This window comes from Felis catus, chromosome D4, assembly GCF_018350175.1.
Source record: "Felis catus isolate Fca126 chromosome D4, F.catus_Fca126_mat1.0, whole genome shotgun sequence".
NCBI classification, from domain to species: domain Eukaryota; kingdom Metazoa; phylum Chordata; class Mammalia; order Carnivora; family Felidae; genus Felis; species Felis catus.
In genome coordinates, this window is record NC_058380.1 from 6,956,640 (window position 1) to 6,980,721 (window position 24,082).

General features: G+C 42.4%; 2 protein-coding genes across 5 annotated transcripts in view; one reads left to right on the forward strand and one right to left on the reverse strand.

Moving 5' to 3' along the window:
• Positions 1-6,187: 6,187 nt before the first annotated feature.
• Positions 6,188-24,082, forward strand: part of SPATA6L (spermatogenesis associated 6 like) — a 48,325-nt gene continuing 30,430 nt past the window's right edge. Inside the window, exons 1-5 of the mRNA XM_023243286.2 lie at positions 6,188-6,265; positions 6,459-6,503; positions 10,872-11,009; positions 13,662-13,710; positions 17,172-17,213. Coding sequence (XP_023099054.2) covers positions 6,465-6,503; positions 10,872-11,009; positions 13,662-13,710; positions 17,172-17,213 — 268 coding nt within the window. The 5' untranslated portion in view covers positions 6,188-6,265; positions 6,459-6,464. The remainder of the gene's footprint in view (positions 6,266-6,458; positions 6,504-10,871; positions 11,010-13,661; positions 13,711-17,171; positions 17,214-24,082) is intronic.
• On the reverse strand, positions 6,983-10,713 carry PLPP6 (phospholipid phosphatase 6). 4 transcript variants are annotated; one of them, XM_023243292.2, is made up of 2 exons: positions 9,387-10,713; positions 6,983-8,949 (listed from the first exon to the last, which is right to left on the reverse strand). In XM_023243292.2, exon 1 carries the CDS (start codon positions 10,554-10,556, stop codon positions 9,669-9,671), a length of 888 nt encoding a protein of 295 aa, XP_023099060.2. In that variant the 5' UTR covers positions 10,557-10,713; the 3' UTR covers positions 6,983-8,949; positions 9,387-9,668. The 4 variants fall into 4 exon arrangements, with proteins under 4 accessions (XP_023099060.2, XP_023099058.2, XP_023099059.2 ...); XM_023243290.2 differs by having other exon boundaries at positions 9,349-10,713; XM_023243291.2 differs by having other exon boundaries at positions 9,322-10,713.

Consider the following 24,082-nt stretch of genomic DNA (forward strand, 5'->3'; position numbering starts at 1 on the left):
CAATGTTCATAGTAGCACTCTCAACAATAGCCAAATTATGGAAAGAGCCTAAATGTCCATCAACCGATGAATGGATAAAGAAATTGTGGTTTATATACACAATGGAATACTACGTGGCAATGAGAAAAAATGAAATATGGCCTTTTGTAGCAACGTGGATGGAACTGGAGAGTGTGATGCTAAGTGAAATAAGCCATACAGAGAAAGACAGATACCATATGGTTTCACTCTTATGTGGATCCTGAGAAACTTAACAGGAACCCATGGGGGAGGGGAAGGAAAAAAAAAAAAAAAGAGGTTAGAGTGGGAGAGAGCCAAAGCATAAGAGACTGTTAAAAACTGAGAACAAACTGAGGGTTGATGGGGGGTGGGAGGGAGGAGAGGGTGGGTGATGGGTATTGAGGAGGGCACCTTTTGGGATGAGCACTGGGTGTTGTATGGAAACCAATTTGACAATAAATTTCATATATTAAAAAAAAAAAAAAAAGAAAACGCACCTTTGCTGAAATAATCCAGATTGTTTCATATACTTGGATGTTTTTTTTTTCTTCTGCTTTTCAGGCATTTCTCACAAATGCTAATGAGCAACTCACTTTGGAAACTCAATCTGCCAGTGTTATTCACATTTGCTAATGAATAACTCACTGTATCAAAAGAATGTAGGCCTAACAAATGGATCTGAGTCCACATAAACTAATGGCCCAGAACAGGACTTTGGAAGTCTTTTTCACTTGTTATTGAATACAGCTGCCCTTGGAGAGACACTTTGCTCTAATAAGTGGGCATGAATGTTCTGGAGAGAAGAGCCCCCTTTTCCTTACTTGCTGCTTTTGTCAGATAAGCCGGGTGGCCCTTCTTTTTGCTGTGCTAGGAACTGACGGCAGGTTGGAGGGCGGGACAGTAATTCTAAAACCTGGTTTGACTAACTCTATCCCTTCCAGATTGACTCAGAAAAACTACAGCCTGTCTTCCCAGAAAAATGCACATATGCACATGAAGGAAAAGTTGCCTATTATTCCAGGAGTTGTAGGACCCCTGAGACAGCCAGGGATCACCAGATAAGACATCCTGCACTGGAAGTTGAAGAGCAACCACGCTTGCATGGATGTTTCCATGGCATGCAGTATATATGATACAGCCCAAAGAGCTGAAGAATCCAGTTCCTGGTCCTCCTAATTTAGCCACATTTAGCCTTTTTATTATTTTATGTTTTCTACCTGTTTTAATTTGTTTTCTTTTTGGATTAGATACTGCAAATACTTGGCAAAAATGTTCAAAAAATACCTAAGGATATTCAATAAAAAGGAAGTTCCTTTTCTCTCTCTCTGTCTCCTCTAGGTCCCCTCCCTAGAGACATCCACTATTAGCTGTTTCTAGCATATCCTTTTAGGAATATTCTAAGCCTGCATGTACATATCATATGCCCTGTCTCTTCCAAAAGGCAGCATACTCCACACATTTTTTGTTCAATGCTTTTTGCCCCCTTAGTCCTATATTTTCGGGAGGATTTATTGCTGAGATGTGCATCTCAGATTCATACTTTTTCCATGCTGCAGAATATTCCAACTTGAGGCTTAAGCATAATTGATTGAGCCTGACCCTACTTAATGAACATTTAAGTGGTTTCCAGTATCTTTTTTTATTACTATTTTTTTATTTTAGAGAGAGTATGAGTGGGGGAAAGGGGTACAGGGATCGAGAGAGACAGAGAGAGGCAGAGACAGAGACAGAGAGAATGTTAAGCAGACTTCATGCTCAGCATGGAGCCCCATTCAGGGCTTGATCTCACGACCCTGGGATCATGCCCTGAGCTGAAATCAAGAGTTGGATGCTCAACCAATTGAGCCACCCAGGCACTCCCAGTATCTTTTTTTTAAAACTGTAAATAATGCTGCAGCATGTATTTTTGTGTATGTGTGGAAGTATATCCATACACACCCATTCCTAGCAGTAGAATTGCTGAGTTGAATGAAAAATTTTGATAGACATTAACAAACTGCTCTCCAGAGAGGTTATACATGGTAGGCAGAATAATAGTCCCCAAAGATATCCACATCTTATTTCCTGGAACCTATGAATATGTTACTTTCCATGACAAATGGGAATTAACATTACAGATAGAATTAAGGTTGCTAATCAAGATCTTAAAATAGGGAAATTATCGGGGCCTCTGAGTAGCTCAGTTGGTTGAGCATCTGGCCCTTGATTTTGGCTCAGGTCATGATCTCATGGTTTGTGGGATTGAGCTATTCATCAGGCTCTGTGCTAACAGCATGGAGCCTACTTGGGATTCTCTCTCTCTCTCTCTCTCTCTCTCTCTCTCTCTCCCTCTGTCCCTCCCCTGCTCATGCTCTGTCTCTCTCTCTCTCAAAATAAATAAATAAACATGAAAAAAAAGATAGGAAAATTATTCTGGGTTATCTGGATGGGCCGAGAGTAATCACACAGATCCCTAAAAGTGGAGGAGAGAACCAGAGAGATGGCAGTGTGAGAAGGATTAGCTCAAATTTGCTGGCTTTGAAGATGGAGGATGGGAGCTAGGAGCCAACGAATGCAGGTGACCCCAGAAGCTGGAAAAACAAGGAAACAAAAAAGGCAAGGAACGCAGCCCTGCTTTTTTAGCTTTGCTTTTAGCCCTGTGAGATCTGTGTTGGATTTCTGACCCACGAAACTAATAATAACAAATAATAAATTTGTCTTGTTTTAAGTCATTAAGTTTGTGGTTATTTGTTACAATAGCTATAGAAAAGTAATGCATAATATATATTTACACTCCTAGCAACATCCATAAGATTAGAGCCTTCTTTTTTTATACATAGTTCCCTTCTCCATATGAATATTCCTTTCTACATTATTTGAGGAATGTTTACGATTTAGTGTAAACGATTTAGATTCATGTGTTTAGTTAAATGGAAAATTCGCAACCATAATTGTCTGACTGTTACACCTTTGTTCTTTGCTAATTAACTCTTTGGAAATTTCCCATTTGGGACATGTGCCTGTTTTTTTTTTTTTTTTTGCAGTAGCCAGGATGTGAGCAGGATGTGCTGATGTGTTATTTCTGCAGTGGTGATATCACTGTTGACCAGCCTGCAGTGCAGAAACACTGTGGGAATAGAAGTTGTTCAGTGGGATTTGTTTTCTGCCACCGAGGTGGGAGTCTTGATGAACTACTCTGCAAGACGGGCCAAAGGCACTATGTATGATAGAAAGTTCTACATCTCCATGGTAGCTCAGGTGACCACGGTGGGGAAAATTAACAGAGTATAAATATTCCTTATCAACTCAGTTGGTAAGCCTCCACGGCAGAGTAGCAGAAGTAGCTAGCATAATAGAAGGGAGGAATCAATCTTTATTGAGAACCTGCAAAGTGCTAGCTTACAAAGGAGGCACTTGGGTGACTCAATTGGTTATGATCTCACGGTTCAACTTTGGTTCAGGACATGATCTCGCAGTTCATGAGTTCGAGCCCCAGGTCGGGTTCTGTACTGGCAGCCCAGAGCCGGGAGCCTGCTTCAGATTCTGTGTCTCCCTCTCTTTCTGCCCCTCCCTTGCTCTCACTGTACCTCCCCACCCATCCCGCTTTCAAAAATAAAGAAAAATTAAAAACAAAAAGTGCTAGCTAGAAAGTGCCATTTAGTCTGCCCTGATGTGGTGTTGGTTCCCAAACTCAGAGCTTCCCTGGGTGATATCTGAAATTGGCTCCTAGTTGTGGAGGACAGTGAGAGACTGAAGGAAGAGGCAGGCCACTCAAGATGAGTAGGTGGCAGTTTTAATAAGCAAGGGAACTTACACAGGAGGCTTGTCTTAGGCGGCCACCCAGATGAGTAGATATCTGCACCCACCCACCAGAAACTAGAAGTTTATTTAGAAGCTGGAACTGGATTCAGACACATTTACGATCCAGATGGTCTCAACAGCATTTTGCTCTCTCAAGGCCTGTGTTCTTGAAATAACTCCCACTGAGGGAATGGTGGGTAGAATGGACATTCCAAGCACAGTGGAGGGGGGGGGGGTGCAGAATTTCCAGTTGCCTTGGTCCCGCCTGTGGGTCAACCAGTGGTCACGTCCTCTTGATGACCTCCTCCAACAAGTGGGAACCCCCTTCCCCACGTACGTTGAACCCTACAGACTGCCTTGATCAGCTCTGCATTTAACATCGCTTCAAAGCTATTTATTGAGCATCTGCTAAGCTAGGTATCTCGAATACAAACTCTTAGCCAGGCAAAGCGCGTAGTTTATAGAGAAAAATAACAATCACAGGAACAAATGTGAAACTGCTATTGTGGCAGCTGCTACAAAGAGGGGATATATAAATATAAATATAGATATAGATATAGATATAAATATAAATATAAATATAAATATAAATATAAATATAAATATAAATATATATAAATATAAATATAAAAGTAGTGAGATTCCTCCTCATCAGGAGGCCTGGGTAAGATATGTAAATCTGCATACATGTTTTTATCCATACCTATATTGTATGCCACCCTAGGTAAAAGGCACAGATTATGTAAAGGAAAGGACCTGGAAACACTGCATAGCCAGGTAGAGGAAGATGAACAGAGAGAAAGAGTGGCCAGAGAGTTGAAGGGAAACCAGAAAAGGGCTGTATTCTAGGAGCCAAGCAAGGAGAGTCCGATTAAGACTAGTAAGAACACAGGATGGGGCAGTGTGTCTGTAGACATCAATAGGATTTCTATGCCGCAGGGGCAGTGATGTGGTAGGGCACACCTGGATTCAAGTGTGGCTGTTTCCCTTTAGCCGTGTGACCTTGGGGAAAAGGCTGTTTGGCCTCAGATCCTGCATCTATCAAACGGAGAATCTCTTCCTCCAAGAGTTAATGTGGAGATGAAATGAATTAGCATATGCAATGTGCCTAGCACTTTGCACGTTCTCAAGAAAGATCGATTCCTCCCTTCCATTGTGCCCCTGTCCACTCATTTATTCATCTATTTATTTCATCTCACTTATTCATCTATCCATCTTATTTATTCATCTGTTTTGGTTGTTACTCTCCATGATGACTTAGCATTGGTGGTGGTAACTTACCTGTGAGGGTCAACACAGTTCATGTTCCTGTGTATCCCTGCTCTTGTCTGGGTGCCGGCCCGCTGTCGTGAGTCAACAAATCAGTTCTCCGGATGTTGCAGGGGGCCAAGCACGCACCTGTGTTTCTCTCGGTATGCAGACAGAGCAACAAAGATTGGATAAGGACATAATATACCTTCCTTCATCATACTGAGCCTTTCTGTTCCTGGGAAAGGAACTCCGGTTCCCAAAGAATGCCTAATTCTTGTCACAGAACACTTGGATTTCTGCAGTGGCATAAATCTCCAAAAGTTTAGTAATAAATGACTCATCACAATTTAAGATTTCTTTCCAGAGACAGCACTGGCCCTCCCACATTTTTCAGATTGGCTAGAAGCAGCCACTCCCGCCTCCTTTCCTGTCTTTTTGTCTGTTAAACACAGTGAATGGACAAAAAGCAATTTCCCCTACTGGTGAAAAACTTTTTCTCTGCCTGTCCCCTCTGATGGTTTTTACAGTGTGGCCCTGCCTTTGGCAACCACCGTAACTACCCACTGGGAGATAATGTAACTCCCTGCTTGCTCCCGGTTAAGTAAACGCCAGAAAAGAGAGACTGACAAATATTTCCACTGTGGCTAACGTGGAAACCAAACGTTTAAATCTCTCTCGGAATTATCCTTGTATTTCCAATAAGCAACATGTTAATTTCTTGTTATTGAAGGGGGCCATGTTTTCCAAACCAAACATAAGGACATAACATTTCGTAAGCAAGAGAGTACCTTTAGGGACAGGCTATTATATTAATTGAACAGTTAAAGAAATTCTGGGGCTTGGCGGTTTTACAGCTACTAAGAGCGGGTAGCACTTAAACGATAACGGAGCTCATGATCATATTCCCCTTTCAGAATGGACTCTGTGAACATTTTAACATAGCAATGGGGGCCATAAAGAGAGGTGACGGAGAGGGTTGGGGGAAAGGAAACGGGAGCTCTTTCAGCAGCTCAGGATCCAGCCGCCAAGCCGGCACCTGCTGGGGCTCTCCCGCCCGCGCAGAGCCTGGGAAGCCCACTTCGGGCGCGCGCCGCGTTCCCAGTGGGGCAGCCGGGGGCGCGCACGCCTGCGCAGAGCCTAGCTGGCGCGTTCCAGGTGGAAGGTTGCGAATTTGAGCGTTCATGGCAACGCGACGCTTCCGCCTTCTGGAAGCCTTGGCTCCTGCTCGCGCAGTGTGAGACCCATCCCGGAGGGAGGGACCTGGGCTGGGGCGGAGGGCGGGGGGGACGGATGGCGAGACCAGGGGATAAAGGGCCTGGGGAAGCTGCTGGGAACGTTTGCCCTAGGGATTGAGCTAAACCAAGAAAAATTGGCCCAGGGCTGAGCACAAAAGGATCTTTTCATTCCAGTGCTTTTCGCCCACACAGGGGACCATGCCTCTGGAGGTGGTGGTGGAACTCCAGATCCGGGCGGTAAGAGAAGTCGACCGACCTCCACTCCTTGCCCCAAATCACACTCTCTGCCCAGGGTTCCTAAACGGTCTTGATCATTTTCACCACCCCCTACCCACCTCACCACACACATCATTGTCTTTGGGGACAGATCATACCTCTCAGTCCTTAAGATCCTCTACATTGGTCTTTCCTGATTTCTCAACTCTTAATTCAGCCCAACCCCTTCCAACTCCCCCCGCCCCAACGACTTGTTAGCTTTATCCTAAATTTTTCTGTTACTTTAAAATAATGGGGGCGCCTGGGTGGCTCAGTTGGTTGTGTCTGACTTTTGATTTCCACCGAGGTCATGATCCCAGGGTCATGGGATGGAGTCCCTCATAGGCTCTGTGCTCAGCGAGGAGCCTGCTTCAGATTCTCCTTCTCCCTCTACCCCTCTCCCCTACTTGAGTGCACTCTCTAAAATTAAAAAAAAAAAAAAAATTAATTATAGCCTTGCATTAAGTCCAAGAAGAATTTTATTTTTTTCCAGGATAAAGATTTGTGAAAGAATTAAAAAAAAACACAACAACACCCGCCTTTAAATAACAAGGGAAGAGTTTAATTCCATAAAGCCCAATGACTTCCTGATAATTTGCCACCTCTATGAACCAATTGAATATATTCTAAGGTATTTCCCCTAGAGATGGCTCTGGCTTGCTCATTCCAAAAGGGAAGTCAATCAACCAACACTTGTTTTATAATTGTCCACTGAATCCTGCTCAAGTGAGGTGCTTGTGGCAGAGTGACTGCATTGTTCCTGTTTGGGATCAGGCATTTCTTTTAATTCAGCTTATATTTTCCAATCCTTCCATCTGTAGTTGGTGACAGACTGTCATACAGCTTTGCCTGTCAGCTGTAGGGGCGTCTCTACTGGCCGTGAGTACAAGCGAAATGCCGATGGGTTACGGCCGTGGAAGATCTGTCAGCCTCCGTACAAGTGACAAGTGCTGTGCTTTCATCAGATGTGCAGTTCTGAAAGATAAAAATTTCCTGGATTTGTCCCATTTTGCTAACAGCAAATAGGACCAGACTCTATCAGTTGTGCTTCATCAAATGCCAACTCTCAAAATTCTGCAGTAAGAGGAAGGAATTCTTGAGGAGCTGAGTGATAAATCAGTCTTCCTGCTCATCAAGGCAAAGATTAAACCAGTTTGCATCTCGCTCCATTCAGACATTATTGGTTTATTTTAAGTTTTAAAAAGCATTCCTCAGTGCACGATTACAGTAAAATCAGTTTTCTAGTCTACAGTACTTAGAGTGCTTCAGAAACATCAGCTGAATTGATCTGTGCTTTAAAAGCCTGCAAAGTCAGGTCTGAACAACTAAGATGTGGGATTCCAGGGACCAGAAGAAAAGCCTAGTGTTGAGCCCCCAATATTCAGACTTGTGAACACTGCAAAGGCAATAAATGTCATTGCTTCCAAAAATAGCTGGCCCGAATACTGCTGGATTAAAACAAAGATCTCTCTAAGGTTAAACAATTAAGCAGACCACTTAGAGCTTTACAGTTGGGCTGATTCAGCGAGAGAAGAGGTAGTCCATGTTGGAAGATGTTGTGGGGATGCAAATGATTTTATTTTACTTTGAGGAGTTCCTCTTTCAGTGTGCCTCTCACGCTCAGGAAGTTCACACTTCCACCCAATCAGAACCTACTTGTCACACTATTCTCCAGATTCTAGTGTTCACCTCTATGTGGCAGATCAAAGGCCATAATCCTTCCTCTTTATAAATGTCAAAATAATTCCTCATTCTCTGAAAACACCAGTTCCACGGGTGATTTAAAGGTTCTCATTTTTCAGGGAGAACAGCATTTAAAGCACATCCCGTTTTGTGGTCTTTCCTGGTCAAAGAATAATGAGCAGAGTCCATCCTGCGTTTGGTGGTCTTTGGTCTTGTGATTTGGGGAGGCACCATGGATAAACCGACTTAAATGTAAAGGTCACCATAAAGGGAAATTTAGGAGTTAGTTATACCTTGAGCCTGGTATAGCAGTGGGTTCCCCTGATGAGTTTCAAGTTGAATACTGTTACCTAAAGTGTGCTGTGCACAGGGAAATGGGATTCTGTACGAAAAACCGTAGTATACAGGGTCATCCCTGTGGTACATATGAGAAAGCTTATGCCCTTGCACTGCAAAGAACCAAGTCATTTTCCTATTTTATTACCTACGTAGAGAAGCATCAGTGGGCAGCACAGTCCCATCTCCTTCCATACTGGCCCACTGCCATCACATGTGGTAAGCTTACCCCCAGACTCTTAGTTCCTGATGTCCTCAATGGGTGTTTCTGCCCTCTGTCATGCCATGCTATTTGTTGTCAATGGAATCAAGCATTTGGTCATGGTCCCAGTCTTTCTCCACTGGCACTGTAGATATGCCCATATCTACATTAAGTGCTGCTTCTTCAAGGAAGTTCTTGGCTTGTTCTCTGAATGCAAAAAGATAACATGAGAGAGTACTGGGAGATCTATTTAAAGAATTTTTGAGAAGGTAGAGGGAAAGGAAAGAAAGATATATACTATAATCTCTCTTCTCGCTACCCAATCCACAAAGAGGGAAGAGACAATAAACAAAAAAAGCTTATCAAGAAAATCGGGATTAAGAAGACACTGTGGCAACAGATTTTCAGGGAATCAGCGAGAAAAACCCATGCTTTAGACTCTTAAACTACTGTCTACAGTCTATCCCAGGAGAAGAACCAGGCTTAGTAGGTGGTTCATTTGCATGTACATTTACAGAAGGCAGACCATGTTTTGCTTTTTTCCCCCAAGTTCACTTTACAGGCGATACGTTGACTTACAGGATAACTACAAAACACAAAATTTACCGATGTCAACTTTTAAAAAACAGCAGTATTATAATCACCCCAGCTTGTTTTCTTTGCAGTTGTTCTGGAGATACAAACAGTTGTTGAATAAATATGTAATAGAGAGATTTTTTTTTTTTTTGCTTTCCATAATATGGCTGTGGTCCAATGGCCAGCACGTTCTCCGGCCTAGCAAGCCATCAAGATGGAATGACACCTGAAATTTCAAAGGAAGCCTGAAATGTCCTTAGAGGGCCGAGCAGGAGTGCGGCCGGTTTTTGTCAGCATGGTCGCATGTGGAAAGCTTCAGATCTCCTGGTGCCATGGTGAATGAGATGGTGTCATTGTTGGTTCCACAGTAGGAAGAGGACCGGGGCATTGTGCGGTGAAAGCCAGCAATAGTCCACGATGCTGTACTGCGTGTAGCCCAGAAAAAAGCCAAAAGCCACGTCGGTGACATTGTGCCGCCCCAGCATGACCCTGGAGAGGCCCAAGATGAAGGCCCATAGTACCACGAGCACCCTCAGCGGAATGGCCAGCACCAAGTGGTTCAGGATGAACCGGGACACCAGGGCGGCCCTGGTGGCGTGGCCCGAGGGGAAGGAGTATTTGTCTACCGAGAGGGTGACAAACATGTCCATCTGGTTGTGGGCCGGGCGGCGCCTGCGGACCAGCCCCTTGATCAGGGCCACCAGCAGCAGGTCCAACAACAGGGCAAAGAGCAGGTTCATGAGCACCTCGCGCCCGGCCCAGCTGTCGCTCCTGGATAGGCAGTAGAGGGTCCCCAGCAGCCAGGGGATGCCGTGGCCCGAGATCTCCAGCAGCTTCATAAGAGGCCGCATGCTACCCCAGGACGAGCTCTCCCCGGCGCACACTCCCAGCTTCTTGGACAGCCACAGGTCGATGGCCAGCAGGGAGCGCAGGGCGATGCCCAGGAACGACGGGTTCAGGTCCATGCGGTCCTCCTCGGGGAGCGGGGCCGGGGGCGCCTGCGAGGGGCCCGCCCCGGCCAGGGGGAAGGAGCCGCGGCGGTGCACCGGGCTCTCGGACGCGCGGAGCCGGGTGCAGGTGGGGTCCAAGCCCGGCGCGCGGCTGCTGAGCAGGGACTGGAACTCGAACCTGCCGCCGCCGCCGCCGCCGCCGTGGGCCGGGCTGCCGGGGCCGCCGCTGCTGCTCGAGGCGGAGGCGGCCAGCGGGCGTGCGTCCACGTTCCTGCGGGGGCTCGGCATCGCGGCGGGGGGCCCGGACCCCAGGACCCGACCGGCCTAGCGAGCGGCTCCCGGCCCTGCAGCCTCTTCCGCTTCCGCATTGCCATCCCCGCGGGGGCGGGGAGAAGGGCCGGCGAGAGGACGATTGTGACACCTGGCGGAGACGTGGGAGGAGACTGGCGTTTCCACTTGGGGAAGGGGGGGACGGGGCAAGGAAGGTGGAGGTGTGGGAGATGGCTGGGCGGCGAATTCCACCGCGTCCGTGCGAGCCTAGGGAACGCAGCTCCACTTCAAACACGAAACAAACCAAGCCCTGTTCTCTCTCTTGTTTTTAAGATTTCTTGTCCAGGAGTGTTCCTTCCCGACAAGCAAGATGTGTACCTTGGGGTGTACCTCCTGAATCAGTACCTGGAGACAGACTGCTTTCCCTCTGTGTTCCCTATTATGATTCAGCAGAGCATGAGGTTTGAAAAGGTGATCTTGACTTTCTCATTGCTGAACGGAGAAATGTAGATGCTGCTGTCTGAAGATCCTCCAATGGTTCTTATAAAGAACGCGGTTCTTAAAAAGTTACTTGGTACATTTTCTTTAAAAAATGACTTGAAGCGGCCTCAGCACACCGTAGTTGGAGGAATAGCTTTTACATTGTAGGTCTGAGCCAAGTGCTGTCAACCTAGTGCTAAATACCCTGGTGGATGTTTTCTATTCTTGGAACTCCCATGGCATTTTTCTAACTGGAGCAGAGAGAGCAAGTTCCTGGAGGTGTTAGAGGCAGTTGCGTTACATTCATGACAGGGATTATCAGTGAATTATGGACCTTAGAAACAAACTGGTAGACTCAGAGAAATAATGAAAAAAAAAAAAAAAACCACCAAAAACTAGATTCAAATTAGTAAAACCCTGTACCTGAAATCCTGTAACAAAACAAGCCTCTTCAGATTTACTGAGTATTCTTAGGCCATACCTGGTTTATTTACCTACAGCGATAAAGACTAGGTTTCATTCCTACGAATAGGAACATGATATTAATAGAACATTTATCAACCTGCTTCCCGCTTCAATTTAGAATATGAAGTTCATTACTATGACTCATTGGCGGTCCTTTGAAGCTTTTTGGAATTTGGAATTTGGAGGTGAAATCAGTTTTAGCCTTGACGAGTCTAATGATTTCCCTTCAAAATGATATCACTGAACTGCTTCTTTGGGAGAGGGGGCAAATCCGGGGAGGGCTCCAGGGTGGAGCCTATCACTTTTATCTTCAGTTTTTTTTTTTTTTAACGTTTATTTATTTTTGAGACAGAGACAGAGCATGAATGGGGGGAGGGTCAGAGAGAGAGGGAGACACAGAATGGGAAGCATGGAGCCTATCACTTTTAAAGGTCTGGATGGTGCTGCCCAGAAAATGACATGTTTTGAACTGAGAATGGGCAATGAGATGAGGGTTGGTTTTCCAACAGGCTAGGGCTGTAGATGATATGTTTGTACATTACAGCTTGTTTATTTAAACAGAGTCTACCAAACTGGTTAGATAAGAGAGGAGAAGAATAAATGCCTGTTACCTTGGGACATACAGTCAGAATCGAAAGCAACCTACTTCTACTAGATATTAGTAGTGATAGGAAGTGAGTGGTGAAAATCCAGTCTATGTTTTCCCCTAAGAATTTCCTTCTTAATTTATCAAGTTTGCTTCTGCAGAAGACTTTAGAAATCTTTTTATAAGAAACCCAAGGGTACAAAGTCAAAGAAGCACAGAATGATAATTCTGTAAATGAACTTGGAGGTCATCAAGTCCAACATCCCTGATGTGTAGAAAAGGAAGGAGAGACTCACACATACTCTAGATGCCCCTCCTGCTCTCTTGCAAAACTGTGCATTTAAGGTTGCTGGTCAAACATGTATCATGGGCCATTTTTCTCTTTATAAAATGTGGTTATTTAAAAATCCGAAATACTACCCTCATGTGTGAGCGATTTGGGTTCATATTCCAGCTTTCTCCATTCGGCTCTAGTGTTCTTGGATTTGTTCTATTCTCCAGCTGCGAATGCGTGCAGCAAGTATCAAAATCATTTTCTCGTCTCTGGACCTTCTGTGTAACCCAGAATTGAACGTCCTAAAACAATTGGATAAATAAACTGTTCATAACGAACGTATGAGACATTGTGTTTGAACAGTTCATGTTGATCATTTACTCCCCAGGGTCATACTTGAGAAAATCCTTAAACATGGATGAAGTGAAGGGATGCCATTACTGAAATATTTTAGGGGGAAAAAAAAACCCTCACCCACATTTGCCCTGATACATCTAGGTCAGGAAGGCACAAACGGATTGCAGGGGATAGCCTCCACTTTTGTAGTTAAAGCAGACCTGGCTTTAGATCAAGAGCAGATTTTAACCATGCTTACGTTTAAATACCATTTAAATCAGAACATTAATGCCTGAAACCAACCTCTGGTGAAAACTTTGGTTTCATGCAGGCTTCCAGAGTTTAGGGAGACCGGCATGGTGTGCTTTCACTTTCAGTCCTGTCCCAGACCCTTTTAGCTCGAGGACAAAATAAGCACATTTGGTGTTGGCTAGGCAGATACCACAACGTTTGTCTTGTGCTTCATGATATACTTTAAACTTATGAGGCTCTCCCTCTCTCTAGTTATTTTGTTCTGTAGGAGGGTGCGTAGGTTTTCTTTTGTGCTGCACATAGGATTTGTACTGACGTTCCTGTTTAGCACAACCAATTGTTAGAGTCGTTTATTCAGTTAACATCACTTAATGAGTGTCCGTGGTATGCAGAATGTTTTTCTAGGTATTCAAGCAAGACTCTTTGAGGTTGATGCCAGATGTGCTTTTAGCAACAAACTATAAGACTAGGTCAAGTTGATGACATTTTGGGCATGGGGTAGAGTCAGCTAACTCAGATTTTCCTTGTACTTGGTATTGCGTTTATTCTCATTCTATAGTCATTTGTTGAACTTTTAGCCGCATACACGTTAAAGATACTCCTGTTGAATTTTAAAATACTGTATGGCTGGAATTGACATGTGTTAATTGTTTGGAAAGATAAAACCTACAGTTTCTATAAGCATATATTAATCTTTGAAAATTTATTTACACCCTTTTTTTTCCTGCAGGTATTTGAAAATGCAATAGATCCTGGGGCTGTAGCAGAAATTTTAGAAAGTAAGTGCTCTTAAAACAAAGCAGAACAACTATTGGGTGTATGTAATTGTGTGTGCAGATACAAAATTCTGTATTGTAATTCTGTATTGTGATATTTCCATTTTGATCCATACTTATATTCAACAGTCTGTGTCAAATTTGAATCATGGTTTTGATTCTATTACAAACCCTTTTCTAGATAGAGATGGGATTTATTTGATGGTACACTTCTGTTTGTTTATATATTATAATTAAATGGGTTTTGTATCTTCATACAGTTATGTGACCATCATAATTTTTAAAAATGAATTAATTAATTAATATTTAAATTTACATCTAAGTTCATTAGCATATAGTGCAACAATGATTTCAGGAGTAGATTCCTTAGTGCCCCTAACCCATTTAGCCCATCCTCCCCCCACAACCCCTCCAGCAACCCTCTGTTTGTTCTCCATATTTAAGAGTTTCTAACGTTTTGTCCCCCTCCCTGTTTTTATAATATTTTTGCCTCGATTCCCTTATGTTCATCTGTTTTGTATCTTAAAGTACTCATATGATATTTGTCTTTCTCTGACTAATTTCATTTAGCATCATACCCTTCAGTTCCATCCACGTGGTTGCAAATGCAAGATTTCATTCTTTTTGATCCACTCATCCATCAATGGACATTTGGGCTATTTCCATACTTTGGCTATTGTCGATAGCGCTGCTATAAACACGGGGGTGCATGTGCCCCTTCGAAACAGCATACCTGTATCCCTTGGATAAATACCTCGTAGTGCAATTGCTGGGTCGTAGGGTAGTTCTATTTTTAAGTTTTTGAGTAAACTCCATACTCTTTTCCAGAGTGGCTGCACCAGTTTGCAACCATCACCATAATTAATTTTAGGGTATTTTTATCACCATAGAAAGAAACCCTAAACCCATTCTTCTTTATCACTCCTAGCCCTAGGGCACTGCTAACCAATATTTCTGTCTCTATAGATTTGCTTATGCTGGATATTTCATATAAATGGTGTTATATAACATGTGGTCCTTTGTGACTGGCTTCTTTCACTTAGCATGTTTTCAAGATTCATCTTTGCTACAGCATGTGTCAGTATTTCATTTCTTTCTGGGGCGAAGTAGTGTTCCATGGTATGGCTGTGCCACATTTTGTTTATTCATTTAGTGGTTGAGGGACATTTGGGTTTTCTTCATGTTTGGGCTATCATGAATAACGTTGCTGTGAATATTTGTCTACAAGTGTTTTTGTGGACATGTGTTTCCATTTGTCTTGGGTCTATACCTCAGAGTGGAAGTGTTGGGCCGTATGGTAATTCTTTTTAATTTTTGGAGAAACTTCACCAAAGCAACTGTATCATTTTACATTCCACCAGCAATGCGTGAGGGATCCATTTCTCCACATCCTGGTCAACACTTGTTACTTGTCCTGTTGATCGGTGGCCATTCTTGTGGGTATGAGTGAAATCTCATTGTGGTTTTGATGATTTTGAGCATTTTTTCATGTGCTTACTGGCTGTTTGTATATGTTATTTGGAGAAATGTGTGTTCAGAGCTTTTGCTTATATTTTAATGGGGTTATTTGACTTTTTATTATTGAGTTGTAATATATTATGAACTTGTAATGTATTGAATTCTTTGTATATTGTAGATGCAAGTCCCATAGCAGATGTATGATAGATACTTTCTTCCATTCTTTGGATTATCTTTTCATTTTCTCGATGGTGTTCTTTGAAACACAAAAATTTTTAATTTTGATTAATTCTGTTTTATTCGTTTTTCTTTTTTTACTTGAGCTTTTGATGTCATAACTAAGAAACCATTACCTAATTTAAGTCACAAAGATTTATGTCCGTGTTTTCTTCTGAGAGTTTTATAGTTTTAGCTTTTACATTTAAGCCTATGACACATATTAAGTTTATTTTTGTAAATAGCATGAGGTAGGGGTCCAGCTTCATTCTTTTGCATCTGGGTATCCAGTTGTCCTGGTCTCATTTGTTGATAAGAGTATTTTCCCCCCATTGAATAGTCCGGATACATTTGTTGAAAATCAATTGATTTGTTGAAAATCAATACAGATAAGAGTATTTTCCCCCCATTGAATAGTCCGGATACATTTGTTGAAAATCAATTGACTGTAAATATGAGGGGTTTTTTTGGATTCTCAGTTGTATTCTGTGGATCCATATATCTATCATTATGCCTGTAACACACAGTCTTGATTATTGTAACTTTGTGAGTAAGGTTTGAAATCAGGAAATGTGAGTCCTCCACCTTCGTTCTTCATTCCAAGGCAGTTTTTGCTGTTTGGATTCTCTTGTATTTCCATATGAATTTTAGGATCAGCTTGTCTGTTTCTGCAAAGGAGCCAACTAGGATGTTGATAAGGGTTGCCTTGAGCCTGTAGATCAATTTGAGGAATGTTTCCATCTAAACAATATCAAGTCTTCCAGTCCATGAACATGGGATATAGTGAGAATTCACTGAACGTAAGGGATTTAGAGCCTGAGACAAATGGAGGGCTTAACATTCCCATTGTCCTACTTGGAAAACCTAAAATTACAAACTGTCTTAACTGTCAGTTTCTTGGCATTTAAAATTCTGTCCTCATGCACCCACATGCTTTTCATAAGTCTGCAGAGGGAGAATTTTACTTTTCTTGTATACAGACTTCTAGCTGTTTTGAAACATAATTGACATATCACATTATGCGAGTGTAAGGTGTACAACATGAGGATTTGATACACTTAGATATTGCAAAATGATTACCACAGCATGAGCTAACACACTCATCCCATCATGGAACTGCCACTTCTTTTTTGCGGTGAGAACATTTAAGACCTACCCTCTTAGCAACTTTCAAATATATAATATGGATTAGTAACTATAATCGTCTATGATTGCCACCATTATTGTCTATTTTTAAATGTATTCACTTCTATAATTTGGGGGAATTATCTTTATTGATTTTTTATTGTTATACCATTTATGTTTAAGTTACTTTCAGATTTGAATTTTACTCTTGTCCTTATAGATTTTGTACATGGGCTCACTGTTTGTAAATATACTTTGGACTCAGGAAGTATAAAAAAATGTTATATTTTATGTTTCATTTATATTGTCAGAGAGCATACTGTTTTAAGCAAGATGAACTTGTATAGGTTGATGGGCAAGAGTTGGATTTTGAATTTTCAAAATGAGAATCTCATTTTTATGTCAGTGATTTATGGATATGTTTTTAAGACAAAATATTACATCCGTGTCATCAATACTTCTTAGGGCACAAAATGTTAGTTTTATAACTTAGTTACTCCCACTCTATGCCCTTGGATTACTGGGTCCAGAAATACCTGAATCCTTGTTGATATGGCATTATTATTATTATTATTATTATTATTATTATTATTATTATAAATGGAATGTTATGGCAGTTTTGAACTTAGCAATTATGAAAAACTCTCTCATTTTTTCTATTTTAGGTTTCCTAACAAGGTTTGAATTAATACAGCTAGTATCTCCAGGTAATGTACCCATAAATGCATTTCTAAATCAGTTTATTTTAATTTTGAAGGGATTTTGGCACGACAGAATGGGAATTGGTATTTACAAGTTGTGCTTTCTAGAACACTCACTTTCCCCCTGACCAGTCTGTTGAATTTTACCAATTCTCACAGAAGTAGCTTTATGGGTCTGGTGGCAGTAAGCATAACTTAAAGGCGCTTTGGCTTTCCATTTTTTCATGACTTTAATTCTCACCAAATAAGAAAAGCTTGGCTCAGTTTTTTTCAAGTTTTTGCCTTCAGCTTTGTTGGCGAACCCAAAATATCTTCTGTGTTAGATGCCAGAACGGGGTTGGTAAACTGTAGGCCAGTCCAGCCTGCAGTTTGTTTTGTGTGATTCGTGAGCTAAATTTCTATTTTTTTTTAAAATTGAGATTCATATACTGGATATTTAATTCATATACTAAAACCTCTCCATTGCAAGTGTACAACTCCGTTGTTTAAGTATCTTCACGAATTTCTGCAACCATCACCACCATCTTATTCCAGAACCTTTTTATTATCTGGAAAAAAAAAAAAAAAAAACCCAAACCACTGTAGTCCTTAATAGTCACCCTTTATTCCCTCTTCCCACAGCCCTGGCCACCACTAGTCTACTTTCTCTATGGCTGTGCCTCTTCTGGACATTTAGTGTAAATGAAACCAGACAATATGTAGCCTTTGGTGTCTGGCTTCTTCCATGTGGCATGTTTTCAAGATTCACCCAGGTTGTAGCCTGTTATCGTTACTTTGTTCCTTGTCCGGATGCATAATGTGCTTTTATACGGATACGCCTAGTTTGTTTACCCGTTCGTTGGTTGGTCGATGGATGTTTGAGTTGTTTCCACTTTTTGCATATCATGAATGACACTGCTATCAACATTCACGTACAAGTTGTGTGAGTACATGTTTTCAATTCTCTTGGGTTCATACCTAGGAGTAGAGTTTCTGTATCCTATGGTACCTCCACGTTTAACTTTTTAAGGAACTGCCAAATTGTCTTCCGTTCTGGCTGTTTTGAAGGGTTGGAAAAAAATTTTAAAACATGCGTATTTCGTGATGTGAAAATTATATAAAATTATAAAAAATCCACATTTCATCGTCCATAAAGTTTTATTGGAACACGGCCATGCTTGATTTATTGTCTGTGGCTGACTTTGTTTATGCTGGAGTTGAGTAGTTATGACTGTGTGGCTTGCAAAGCCTAAAATATTTACTCTCTGACCCTTTTATGGAAGCAGTTCTTGCCAGAATCATGGGACTTTAGGAGGAAACCATTCTGTGGTGCCTCTGCTTCCTGTGTGTCTCGAATGGCAGGGCACCTGAGCTAAACTTCTGCATGGTGGCATCAGTTCTCTTACGTGGTTTCTCAATGTGGCTGGTTACCTGGTGATTTTAGTTGTGTGTGTGTGTGTGTGTGTGTGTGTGTGTGTGTGTGTGTGTGAGAGAGAGAGAGAGAGAGAGAGAGAGAGAGAGAGAGAGAGAGAGAGATAATATTTAAAACTCAGGGGGCACCTGGATGGCTCAGTCGGTTAAGTGTCTGACTACAGCTCAGGTCATGATCTCACGGTTCATGAGTTCGAGCCCCGCATCAGGCTCCATGCTGACAGCTCGGAGCCTGGAGCCTGCTTTGGATTCTGTGTCTCCCTCTCTCTTTGCCCCTCCTTCCCTCTCTCTCTCTCTCTCTCTCTCTCGATCTCAAAAAGAAATAAACATTAAAACTCAGAAACATTTAGAATTCTTTTTTGATTTTTGCTGTTACTGGTTTTTGCCTTTTCTCTTCCCAAGATGAAAATAGCTTTATGGTTTTTAGTTGCTGCAAAAAGCATTCCCAAATGATGAGAAAACCTCTATTTATAATTTGGTGAACATGTTTCTTGATATTTTTCTGTGGACAGAACACCTAGATATGGAATTTCTACATAATAGTGTCACATACATTTTCTTCTCTTATTGGCTTCCAAATCACTATTTGGCTTCAAATATCACTGTTGTGTTGTCATTTCTAAAAGCCTAGAGGTACCTCATTCTTTTTAACGGTAATAAAGAATTCCATTAATTTACTTATGTGTCCTTAAAAGTCTCTAAACAGTAGGGACATAATATTTGGGGCTTTTTGACTGTACGTTGTTGTCTGTAGTTTGTCTTTTTTCAATGGCTATGTGTTTTTCCAGAATATTCTAATTATCCTTAAATTGATATTGTTGAACATGTAGGTTTTCCTTGTCTTTCACATGTTTATAAAAATTATCTTTTTCTCCGGGCTCCTGGATGGCTTAGTCACTTAAGCCTCTGACTTCGGCTCAGGTCGCAATCTCATGGTTTGTGAGTTCGAGCCCCACATTGGGCTGTCTGTTATCAGCGCAGAGCCTGCTTCGGAGCCTCTGTCCCCCTCTCTTTTTGTTCCTCCCCTGATTGCACTCATTCTCTCTCAAAAGTAAAAATAAAAGGTTAATTGTTTCTCTTGGTATATTTGTAAGGAATAGAGTGACGGTGGTCCCCCCCATGTCTGGGGTTTTGCTTCCTGTAGTTTTGGTTACCCGCCATAACCATGGTCTGCAAGCAGACGATCCTCCTTCTGACCTTGTCAGAAGGTCAGAAGTAGCCTAACACTGAATCGTGACTACTCGGTCACTCACCTTGTGCCATTTCATCACGTAGGCAGTTTTTCAAATCCAAATCACATTATCACAAGAAGGGTGAGTACAGGACAATAAGATGTTTCGCAAGAGCCAGCCGGGTGGCTCAGTCGGTGACGTGTCCGACTTCAGCTCAAGTCATGATCTCACGGTTTTTGAGTTCGAGCCCCACATCGGGCTCTGGGCTGACGGCTCAGAGCCCACTTCAGATCCTCTGTCCTCCTTACTCTCTCTCTCTCCCCCTGCACTCTTTCTCCCAAATAAACATTTAAAAAAAGATATTTCGCCAGAGATTACAGTGTGTTGTTCTGATTATTCTATTTTATTACTAGTTATTGTTGTGAATCTCTAACTATGCCTAACTTATACATTCAACTTTATCATAGGTATGTATGTATAGGAAAAAACGTAGTGTATGTAGGATTCAATACTGTCTGCTGAGGGGGCCTTGGTATATAATTCCCCATGGATAAGCGGGGACTCGACTAAACCATCCATCCATATCTGTAACGGGGAAGTAAACCGATTGCCAGCAAGCTTCCATTATTACTATGTTCAGCAGTGTGTATACACAGGTCCATTGCCCATATCCTAGCTAATGCTGGATATTAACGTTTGAATTACTCATGTTTGCAAAGTATATAATAATTTCTTTAAAGTATATTGTACTATATTTTCTGGCCTCTTCTTTTTTGCAGATATGATTTGTGACAACCTCAAATTTAAAATTTACTTCTTAAAAAATTTCCATTTTCCCATGATTTGTTTTCTTTCTTTTCCTCTGTACAACGTGACTTTCAGTGCCCCGTGGTTACTTGTGGAGTGATGTCTGGATGTTAACACTGCATTTGGTATAACTTCCTGATATTTTTACTAAAGTTTTTAATAAGTTATGCTTACTGTGTATGGATTCCCCCTGTTTTGTTGTATGTTCTGATACGTTATTGTTTGAATTTTTCTTCTTTTAAAAAGACTTTTTTTTAATGTTTATTTTTGAAGGAGAGAGAGACAGAGTGTGAGTGGGGGCTGGGGGGAGGCAGAGAGAGAAGGAGACACAGAATCTGAAGCAGGCTCCAGGCTCCGAGCTGTCAGCACAGAGCCCGACGCAGGGCTCGAACCCACAAACTGCGAGATCATGACCTGAGCTGCAGTCGGACGCTCAACCGACTGAGCCACCCAGGCGCCCCTTTTTCTTCTTCTTAAGAAAGCATGAGGGAAGGAGAGTGAGCCTGGCAGATTCCTGAGCTAAAGCAGAGGTGGCTGTGGAGGCTTTTAAGAGGATCACAGTTGTGCCTGGTGTGGCCCTGCCTGTGGCGGGTCAAGGCCCCAAGGGATGGAGGGGACCCAGAAATCTGTAGCTCTTCTGCCTCTTGGCTCACTGGCAGAGGAGGCCCCGAAACAGAGAAGTACCCCACTCTCTGTGGATTTAAGGACGGGTACCCTCATATGTGTTAGGGCTTTCTTAGGTAGACAGAAGAGAAGGAAGGCCAGTGGTGCCTCTTCCTGGCTTTCCAGAAATTCTTACTGAATATTTTTCAGCCTAAAAGTGACAGGCTAAAATCAGGGCATTGAATTTTTTTCCACGTTTTTTTTTTTTCTTCCTTATTTGACCTAGTTTTATGTTCAAACATATATCGATGCTAACTGGCAAGTTATACTTCAGTATGTTAATAAAATAGAAGCAGACTCATTTTGGTCTTATTTAATTCTGCACGAATTAAAAAAAAATAACCCAATACCTACATACTCTCACTGCAAAAATTAAACTAACACAAAGTTATATAAAATAAAAAGTCAAAAGCCACATTCATCAACAGCTCCTGACAACAATTACTAATAATTTTCTTTTCAGATGTTTTAAAATGCATTTAGTATATGTAATGCATTTAAAATCTAAAATACATACATGCATATATATACATACATATACATACATGTGCTATATATATCTAGTATTTATCATATGTATGTTTAGTATACATATTGGTTGAATATACATATTCTGCAGCTTGCTTTTTAAAGTTTAATATATCTTAGATTGCCATATGTTCTTTTTTTTCATTTCGAGAGAGAGAGCGTGAGCAGGGGAGAGGGGCAGAGAGAGAGGGAGAGATCAAGCAGACTCCTCGCTCAGCATGGAGTCTGACATGGGGCTCCACGCCACGACCCCGGGATCATGATCTGAGCCAAAATCAAGAGGCAGATGCTCAGCCGACTGAGCCACCCGGGTGCCCCAACCATGTGTTTTCCACACGACCAGAAATCCATCTGTGAGCGGGTTGCAAGAATAGCTCGAAGCCATGATGATTGGAGAATACTGAGGCTGGGTACACGCGTACTGTTTATAACTCAGAAGTTACTCAGATACAAAGTGGAGGCCGTATGAGACGTGTTTTCCTTTTGTCTACGGTCCTTCAATTTCAGATTGTAATCGTAGTGGAATGAAGTTAGAATTGCTCAAAATAATTTCACTCAGCTTCAGATGCATTGGAGACGAACCCGTTAGTTCTTCTGACATGTTCATTGAGGGTGTGCCCGGAACGTGCCCCACAGTGTGCTTCTGGCCTCCCACCAGTGGTGCCAGGCGGAAGGGTGGTTGTAAGCCCTTTTGCTCTGCTGGGTCTCGATAGCAGATAATTAAGTAAAAATGATTTGTCTCGTTGTAGGCTGCACCGTAGGATCACATGGGTCACATGTAGGTTCACAGGGACCAGCCCTTCACTTGGCTGAATTGTTACCTTTTCATTTTGCTGTAGATGTTACTTTATTGTTTGATTCCTAAAAAAAAATTTTAATGTTTATTTTTGAGAGAGAGAGACACAGTGCAGGCAGGGGTGGGGCAGAGAGAGAGGGAGACACAGAATCCGAAACGGGCTCCGGGCTCCAAGCTGTCAGCACAGCGCCCGACGCAGGGCTTGAGCTCACCGACTGCGACGTCATGAGCTGAGCCACCCAGGCGCCCCCTCATTGTTTGATATTTATTCACATTCCTTTCAAACACGCTGATAGTCAAAAGACATATTATGACCATGTGTTAATGATACAAGTAGCTTAGATTTACATACAGCTTTACTGCTGAAGAATGAAGGGGTCCAAAGATTTGGCTTAGAAGCTGTAAAGATGCCTCGGGTTCTTGTTTACCAAGATGGGAAAAAAAGCAAGTGGACACAGGGGGGCAGCAGTGTAATCCTGTTGGACTGGGAGCTTGGTGCTTTCTTTTTACTGATCTCTTAGAGAAAAAATGTCTACTTGGGGATAAGTCATGTTACATTCAGTCCAGCTGTAAATCGCCATTTCTGTGGGCACCTGTTCCCTCAATCAGAGTTTGGTTTTATACTTTGTAGTGGTGTTTACCAGGCATCAGCAAGAACAGAACTCCTGCCTCGGAAAACGTGGTTTTGAATTCCTGCTTTGCCGTGTGGCAACATGATAAGTGTCTTCTACTCACAGAGCCTCAGTTTCCTTATCGGTAGAGAAGGCATCAAATGAGACTCCATAGTGGGAAGCAAGCTGTCGATTCTGATGTGCTCTATAAATGTTAGATTTTCAATACAATATTGTTATTAAAATGATCGATTTTGGGGGTGCCTGGGTGGTTCAGTTGGGTGAGCATCCAACTCTTGATTTCGGCTCAGGTCAAGATCCCAGGGGGATGGGATTGAGCCCCCTCTGCACTGGGCATGGAGCCTGCTTGAGATTCTCTCTCTCTCTCTCTCTCTCTCTCTCTCTCTCTCTCTCCCCTCTGCCCCTCTCCCCTGCTTGTGCTCTCTCTTTATCTCTCTCTCTCAAAAAAAATTTTTTTTGTCTTGAAGTCCTCATTCGTTTTCCTTTTTAGGGGAAATGTTTTTCATCGACGGCATCGATGATGTCGTTGTCTGTCTGTGCCATTAGCCTATAAGAACACGGATTTCCCTCAGACATAGCACGTGGCCTATGAGTATCGCTCAGCCTGTGTAGAACCCAGGCTCTTGCTGTAACATCCTCGTGGGGTGCCAACATTTTTACACTGGGTGGCAGTTAGGACTCCAGAATGCGATGGAACCAGAGAGAGAACTGAGGACGTAAGCCTTCTGTCTGTCTCCTCCAATTTCAGTGCCTTCATCCCCGTGATTCCAAAGGTAGTAGATGAGCAGGCCTCCAGTTCTCTGACCTCTTGTTTTTATCTTCATTCTTGCTAACGACAGCGATAGTGACTCAGTAGCTGTCATTTTG

Coding starts and splice junctions, on each gene's coding strand:
- PLPP6 (XM_023243292.2), bottom strand. CDS start 10,556: ATGCCGAGCCCCCGCAGGAACGTGGACGCACGCCCGCTGGCCGCCTCC.